Below are 8,282 nucleotides of genomic sequence, written 5' to 3'. Positions count from 1 at the left end.
ACTCACGGTGTAGACCAGGCTGGCCTCGAACTCAGAAATCCACCTGCCTCTGCCTCCCAAGTGCTGGGTTTAAAAGCGTGCACCACCACTGCCCAGTCCCTGAACACTTCTTAATGGGGAAAAATTTAGATTGTTTTATGAAATTAGTCTATTTTTAGGAAGTATTACTGAACCAGAAAATAGGTGACTAACCTATCTGATAATATAATCACCTACTATTTTCTGCTGTTAATTTGAATTTAAGATATAAAGGGCTGGGCCAATGTTATTTTCAGAGTGTTTACTTTATAAGCAGCTAGCTGGTCAACTTGGCATCTCCTCTGGTTATGTGAAGTGTGGGCTCTTTACCTATCTTTATGGTATTGTAGTGTCTGTACTTCGTTCTGGCGTAAGTTAAGTTCTTCAACACACCCTATACCTTTACTGGCAATTCACCCAAACATTTTCCACTTGACTTAGAGGATTTGGGTTCTATTAGATTTAGTAACAAAGGTGGACTCTTTGCATACTGTCTAGAGTACCTCATTGGAGTTCATCGTGTATCGGCTTCTGCTCCCTGAACTCCATTCAGCTGTAAGACAGGATGACGAAGACTGCTCTTAGAAGTGCTCTGATGGATAAATGAATATAGATAAACCATGAACTAGCAGATTGTAGGCTTGCCATTGGTTCTCTGCCTTACTCAGGCCTGTGATGAGCAGTCCAAAAACGTGGCAGGTCCCAGTTAGACATTTTCTTGAGGGCAAATTGTAAAGAAGACCACTTTAGATTATTGTCATTTTCTTTCAGCTTGTCAGTACTCCTGAGCTTTCTCAGATAACCTCACATAAAAATTTGTCTGGAAATTGAGAGAAATTTCTCCATAGCACCAAGGCTTTTAACATGTTTATACTTTGTTGTTGTTTGAGACAGTGCCTCAGTGTATAGCTTGGGTTGGCCTTGAACTCACAGCCACCTTTTCTCATTTCTCGTAGTGGGGATTGCAGTGGATCCCATCTCACTAGCTAGCAGTGAGGCTTCCTTCTCTTGCCTCCCACTGGGAGGTACTGGTGTGATTGTTCATCTTTTTGATGACTTGATGTGTCTTGGTTATAAATTTTAATAGTATATTTCTTCATAGGTCAAATAAATATGCTACAACTCTCCCAGCCCTGCTACTGGCCAGGCCTAAAGAAGGTAGAATAGAGAGTGTCCCACTAGACACCACCCCGGTACAAGACATGGTTCAGATACTAGCAAATGCATCACTGGAAGCATTTGTGAGTATATTGTATATAATAAGGAAGTTATTGCAAATAAAATTCTGATTGATTAATGGTAATATCACATGTTTAGCACATAAGTTTTCAGCTTTCACAAAGGATCACAGCAGTTTGAACACCTCTCTCTTCTAATGCGTGAATATTTTGAGGGCAGGAGCTCAGGGGTGTCATTTTTTATGGCTGAATACTTGTTTGATTTTGTTGTTTATTTTATACACACAACTTTTCTAATGTGCTGCTAAAACTTTACTGGCTTCCTGGGGCCGAAGTGTTCAATGTAGGGTAAACCTTGTTACAATAAAGATGGTCAAGAAGGTCAGACATCCTGGTTGTAAATACTACTAGCTCTGTAGTGTGTTTGCTGCTCCTAAGTTTTCCATGTGTAAGGTGCAGAATCACTGCTGGGAGTAAATGTCAAAGGAGTGCCACTTTGTAGAGAGTGTCTGGCCTATAGCAAGTGTTTAGCAAGTGTTAGTTATTGTTACAATTTATATAGTTTTAAAAAGCCACCATCTGACCCTCTTTCTAATGCCCTCTAGTGGAGTCATAGGCACAACAGGTGTAACCAGGTTACTTGATTTCAGTAGCTACAATTCATTTGTATTTCTGAAGTTATGATGGGGTACTATTATCAGCTATAAATATTGACTGAATGATCTCCTGTTTTATTTCTTGTCACAGTGACGTAAATGGTAATACATCAGGTAGACTACGTCATTGTCATAGTAATGTTTTTTTTTGTTTTTTTGTTTTTTTTTTTCTGAGACAGGTTTTCTCTGTGTAGCCCTGGTTGTCCTGGAACTCACTCTGTAGACCAGGCTGGCCTCAAACTCAGAAATCCATCTGCCTCTGCATCCCAAGAGCTGGGATTAAAGGCGTGAGCCACTACTTCCCGGTAGTAATTTTTAAGATATATGTTGTTAAAGAAGTGCTACCTTAACATACATACATACACACACACATATATATGTATAGTTAACTTTATATTTTCTCAAATAATACAAAAGTAATAGAGAAGGAATTTAGATTCAACTGTAACTTCTCCAGGTTCAAACTTGATAATATATTTCTCCAAAATCTAAAAACATTTATCTGTCTCTTCTTATTTTATTGCTTTTATTTTTTTATACTCCAGTTGTTACCCACTTCCTGGTCTGCCCTCCCACATTTCCTCATCCTATTCCTTCTCCCCTTGTCTCTTCTTTTTATTAAGTATATTTTCATGAAGGAAAATATACAAATGCTTATTTTTAATATCTGCTCAATAATAATTTGTGTTAATGCTCTGTGTTTAATTAACCAGTTTTACCTTGGTGGATATTTGTTATCTTTCAGTACGGCTTGGTCTTTCTTTCTTGGCTGATATGGAAAAGGAGACTGCCCATCACTGACCGTTGTTTTCTCAAATTTTTGTTCTATTTAGTCATCCTCCTGCAAACAGGCCGGTCTTTCCAAGTCACCAATCTGATAACAAATTCTGCAATTCCCAGGAGCTAGGCATTCCTGCCTGGTCTTGTAGTTACACTTGCCTCTCGTCTTCCCCACACTGTCATCCTTCACCTCGCTGATGCCCCACATGTAGCTGTAACAACTCTCTGTCTGTTCTGATGTTAGCTCTTATTGTCTGTAGCTCTGCTGGAGTATAAACCTATCCTGTCAGGATCTTACTCTTTATGCAGGGACTGTATCAGAACAATACTTCCTCACACCGTGAGTTCCCTCACCTTGTCATTTTGACAGATTGGCTTCCTTAGCTGTCAAACATGAACAGTGTGCAAGGATTACAGCAGTTTGAATACCTCTCTCTTCTAATATGTGAATTCTTGAGGGCAGGAAGTTCCTTACATTTCAGGCTCCTTATTAGTAAATGAGATGAGCAGAAGTCACCTTCATCTCATGTTTCGGGGACTCTGTGAGATCTGTCTCATTTAGGAGGGGGTGCCACCCATGTCAGAGATAGACAGTAGATAGAACAGAAGACAGCCTAGGGCATTTGAAGAAGCAGACGTAGGATTTAACTTGTGATGTAGGAAATCTAAGATGATGATTGTGAGAATGAAGAAAAGAAGTGGAAGAAAGAGTCATTGGCAAAGGGAAGGGAGAGTACATGCCAGCCTGTGTAAAGGGTGTTGGCATGATTTTACAACGTCAAGTTGTTGGTGAGGGTTTCTAGTGACCCAGTGAATTTGGAAGCTAGCTGGTAGGCAGTAAGCCTGCTCCTTCCCCACGGAGCCTCAGGGAATATTTCTCATCAGAAATGAGATGGTGTTTCTAGCTCACAGGTGCCTCCAGAGGGCACTGTACTGCTGCGGGACACCCTTGTAAACCAGTAACAAGAATGATAGAAAATTAGATTTCTTATTCCTCACTAAATTCTTTTCAGTCACTTTAAACCCAGAAGAGGTAAAAATTGCCTTTTGGGCTTGTTTAGCACATCTTTAATTGTTTTAAACATCCAAAAAATTCATATGTTTGGAAAAAGTAAGCTTATCATGGATAGTGGGGGAAAGGTTATAATTTCAAACTTTAGCTTATGTTTTAACCTCTAGTAAATTAAAAAAATAAAAAAAGCACACTAGAGAGAAGTATGAAAGAGTTTTATCTGTCACGTGTGTATTAACTGATCTGGGTCCAGAGTTCAGCGTGAGTTAATGTAGAGATACCAACCACTGTGTTCTTAAAGTCTGTTAGCAATTTTATTTTGACTATAGCTCATTGCTCTGTGAGATCTGTCTCATTTAGGAGGGGGTGTCATCCATGTGTTTTTTTTTTTTTTTTTTTTTTTTTAACAGCCAGAAATCACTGTGGAAAATCTTCCCACATATTTAAGATTTCAGAGACCATTACTTATCTTGTTTAGTGATGGCAACATAAACCCTCAGTATAGGAACACAGTCCTGGCACTGGTGAGACAGAAGCAGTTGGATTCGTTTACCCCTTGCTGGTTAAATCTGTAAGTATATGTTGTATGGTTTTGTTTTGCTCTAGGAGGTAGGCTTGGGGAAGCCTGCGGTATGGTGTCTGCCTAAAGTCACAGCACTCAAGAGTTCAAGGGCTACATGAAGGAAGTCAAATTATTACATTTTCATTAGTAAATGAAATTCTATAACCTTCGAGTTAACATGCAACTAAATACACCATCATGATATTTTTTAACTAGTTTCCTCAGACAAGTTCAGAGATGACCTTGTTTAGACCTGTTATCCTAAAATAATTGTAGGTAGTATTTTCTGATTTTAAAAAGTAGTAGATGCCCATTGAAAACAATGGCAAATAAGAAAGTAAGCATTGTGATATTTACAAATTCAGTCTGTTTGTGTGGTAAAAGTCACCCAATAGCATTAAAGAAGGCTTTCATTCAGTGCATTGCCACGGGCCGGCCTATCTGGGCCTCCCTCAACCCTGGGGGAGAAATGGGGGTCCTAGTCAGGTCGACAAGGCGTAGGCGAAGAAATGATGGCAGAGACGACACATGAAGTATAAGATCTAAATGTATTTCTTAGAAATGGCATCAGGCTTTTACAGTCATTGCAAAAGAGGGATGGTAAATCTGGCAGCTCAATAGTTGAGGTACATCTGAGGCTATCTGAAACATACTGGGTCTAAAGCAGCAGCTATCTCCTCTGAACTGGGCCTGGGGGAATGCGGATGCATGAATCTGAGTCCTAGCCCATCTAAGTTCTAGTGCTAGTCCTGCATGTGAGTCCAAGTCCTTCTTCTCCCAGTCCTAGTGCTAGACTGAAGTCACATATGCAAGCGACCCCCACACCAGGGTCAGCAGGGTCTGGTAGCTAGGTGTGAAGCAGGAGGAAGAGGGGTGGAGCCCTCCCTGTTGAGGTATTCTTATGCTAATTCTCTGGTTCTTGCTGGAAGTAGGCACAGGGGAGTCCCGACCTAACACTTTTAGCTAATGTCCTAGAGTGAGGGAAACCCTTCAATTACTCTCTAGTACTTAAAACATTAAACTAGGATAGTTGGAAACATTGTGTCGGGCCAGGAGACAATGCCCAATCTTAACCATTTACAAATCATTTCTTGGGGTACCTTTATCCTAATTATGAGGCCGTGTTGATGATTGGAAAGACTGATCTGGAACACGTCTGAGTTAGGGGATACCAGAGACTAGTCTGAAACCCAGGAGGCACAGAACTCCTTTTGGGGTCTTATTGCCTCTTATCCTTTATCAGGATTTTATCCCCGATATTTTGGATGTGACTGGAATAGACGAGTGTGCGTGGCAGTGCATCCCTCTGTGGTAGTTTTTGGCATGTTTTCTAGATGAATTACTGGTGTTTCATTAAATGTCTGTGAGCACAATTCACATGTGCACACATGACCCTTGTTCAGACTCACAGATAAAAGGCATGCTTTTTAAAACTTAATTGAAAAGCAAGAAAATTGTAGCAATATATATTTTTTGTTGTAGAGTCTTACTAACATCACCTCTTACTCTTGAGGGAAAGTTTACCTCAGTAACTTCGACTGTAGGTATCTAAAGTAGTGTTTTAGGAAATGTGAAGTACGCTGCATCAGGAAGTTATGCTTCTTTAACATGTAGTTCCTTGTAGGAATGTAGTTACGGTTCTAAATCTTTAATGTGGAATTAATATTCCTCCTTTCCCAAGGAAAGGGACCATCTTAGGGGAGAGAAATGTTTGTAACAGAAAGCATCCTGTTAGACTTACATAACACATCAGTTTGGCGCTGACATGGGGTGATGTACTTGAGAACCTACCGGTTGTCAAACCCATGTTGATTTTCATGCAAAGTCACTGGCTCCCTTTTGTTCCTCCCATGATAGACTGCTCCATATCACAAAGACACTTTAAAAGCATTTGATTGCTAATGTAATTATAGACCTCTTGGTTTTGGTGAGGTCTTTTCATAAGCTTTCTGGCAGGCTAATTATTGAAGCTTATTGCTCTATAAATGACTGTTTTTTGTGTGTGTCATGGAAAGAATGATTAACATATTCAACCATCCTTTCTTGCAGAAAGAACACTCCAGTGGGGAGGGCCATCTTAAAGGCATATTTTGGCCCTCTGCCACCACTTCCTCAGCTGCTTTTGGTGAATCTGCATTCAGGTGGCCAAGTATATGCATTTCCTTCATCCCAGTCTGTAACGGAACAAAGCCTTGTGTTGTGGCTGAAAAATTTACAAGCGGGACTAGAAAATCCCATCAGTAAGTTTTCTATTTCCTTCAGTACATATAGTTCTGTATTTTGTTGCATATGTTTTAAATGTTAGTCATAGCTATTAAAGATGAACAGTCTAGATTCTTCAAGTCCTGAATGGAGACCACTGCCTCACCTTCTAAGGACTCTGTTTTTTAATACTGATGTGTTGAGCCCATGTTGTGATGTACATTGCCAGTATCTTCAGACATGTAAGTCTTGTAATATCTAGTTTAAAAACCTGCCACTTTGGGAACATTGACTGGACAAAGTGAAAATCTATTGTGCCATCTTTATATATAAATTCTCCCATTCCAGCTTGTTTTTAAAAGCTTATTTCATAGACTTATTTCTATAGTTTATTTCTTAAAATATATTTTAAGTAGGCCAACTAAACTTTTTAGTAGAGTTTTTGGTTAGCTAATTTATTTGGTATGTTATCAACTTTAATCAGTCTTTCTCGTCTAATGACCAATATATTATTTAAAATATTTCATAACATGTATTTTGATCATACTTTTTCCTTCAACTCCTCCCATATCCTTTCAACTTTCTGCCCACCTAACATGTTATTTTTCTCTCTTTTTTTAAGAAAAAGACAAACCCAACAAACTAACTAACAAACAATAACAACAATAAAATGTGAAAATAAAGCCAATAAGACAAAAGATACTACCATAACATACAAAAACCTCCCAAGCCGCCCATACAGTCCATTTAGTTTTGAATAGCTACTCCTGCACTTGAGGCTTCCGTAGAATGTGGTTGGTAAACCCAGTGAGGCTAACTGGAGAAGACAGATCACTGCAGGCACCATCCTTGCAAATAGCTTCTTGATTAGGGCTGGAACTGTGTGCCCATGTCTTCCCTGTGCTAGGATTTTGTTGTCGGCTTGGACTCATGCAGGCCCCTGCATGCTGTCAGTCTCTCAGTTCACATGTGTATCTGTACTGCTATGTCTAGAAGACACTGTTTCCTTAGAGTCCTCCATCTCTTCTGGCTCTTACAGTCTTTCTGCCTCCTCGTCTGTGTAGATCAGAGGGCATCAAGGGGAGGAGTTTAATAATAACATCCCATTTAGGGGTAAATTCTCCAAACTCTTGTCATTCTCTGCATATTGTGATCATTATTTTAAGATAATGTGAAGATGCACTGCATGACATTCATCTAAAAGTAATACCTAATCACTGCGTATTTATAGTTCAGTTAACTCCATAGCACTTTAAAATTATTACTTATCTATAATTAACTTTAAAAATAGACTTGTTTTCATAAAGTGTGTGGAAAAAGTTATTGACCTAGAAACAGAAAAATGCTTCAAGATTGAGGCATTACTAGTATGAGTAACAGTGTTAAATATATTCCAAAATATTTTTCTTCTGGAATGATTCATAGAAATCGTTACTTTTGGAGCCGGGGAGACGGCTCACTTGGTAAAGTTCTTGCTGTGCAAGGATGAGTTTGATCTTCAGCACTCACATTAAAACAAAAAACCAAACCAAAAAGCAGGTGTGGTAGTACTTGTTGTGTTTTATAAAAAGATGTGGGAGAGAAGGAATATGTTTGTTGGAGACGCTGTCAAGTGTGGGGGAAGGGGTGCCTCTGTGAGCCTGTGCTGAGGCATCCCTTCCCCCTGGAGGGGCCAGCCATATGACAGTATAGCATAGAATAGAGTTGATTCAAGGCTTGGGGAGGGGAGTTGAGGGACTAGACATAGAAAGGCAGAGAGAGAGAGTAGAGGAAGAGAGGCCATGAGCATGTGGAAAGAGCTGGAGGGGAATGGAGAGAGGGGGAGAAGGAGCAGGGGGACTCAGCAGGAGCAAGAAAGCGAGAGAGAGAGAGAG

The 8,282-nt window shown here is 39.7% G+C and overlaps 1 protein-coding gene across 2 annotated transcripts in view; it reads left to right on the top strand.

Annotated features, from left to right (window-relative positions):
* The window catches only part of Txndc16 (thioredoxin domain containing 16), a 75,024-nt gene that overhangs the window by 61,582 nt on the left and 5,160 nt on the right, over nt 1-8,282 (top strand). For both annotated transcript variants that reach the window (XM_031361193.1, XM_031361191.1), the window contains exons 19-21: nt 1,121-1,259; nt 4,055-4,215; nt 6,256-6,446. In XM_031361193.1, the coding sequence (XP_031217053.1) occupies nt 1,121-1,259; nt 4,055-4,215; nt 6,256-6,446 (491 nt within the window). The remainder of the gene's footprint in view (nt 1-1,120; nt 1,260-4,054; nt 4,216-6,255; nt 6,447-8,282) is intronic.

Source organism: Mastomys coucha, unplaced genomic scaffold, assembly GCF_008632895.1.
Source record: "Mastomys coucha isolate ucsf_1 unplaced genomic scaffold, UCSF_Mcou_1 pScaffold9, whole genome shotgun sequence".
Taxonomy (NCBI): Eukaryota; Metazoa; Chordata; class Mammalia; order Rodentia; family Muridae; genus Mastomys; species Mastomys coucha.
Note: the sequence above shows the minus strand (reverse complement) of the source record. Positions and strands in the feature narration are given on the sequence as shown.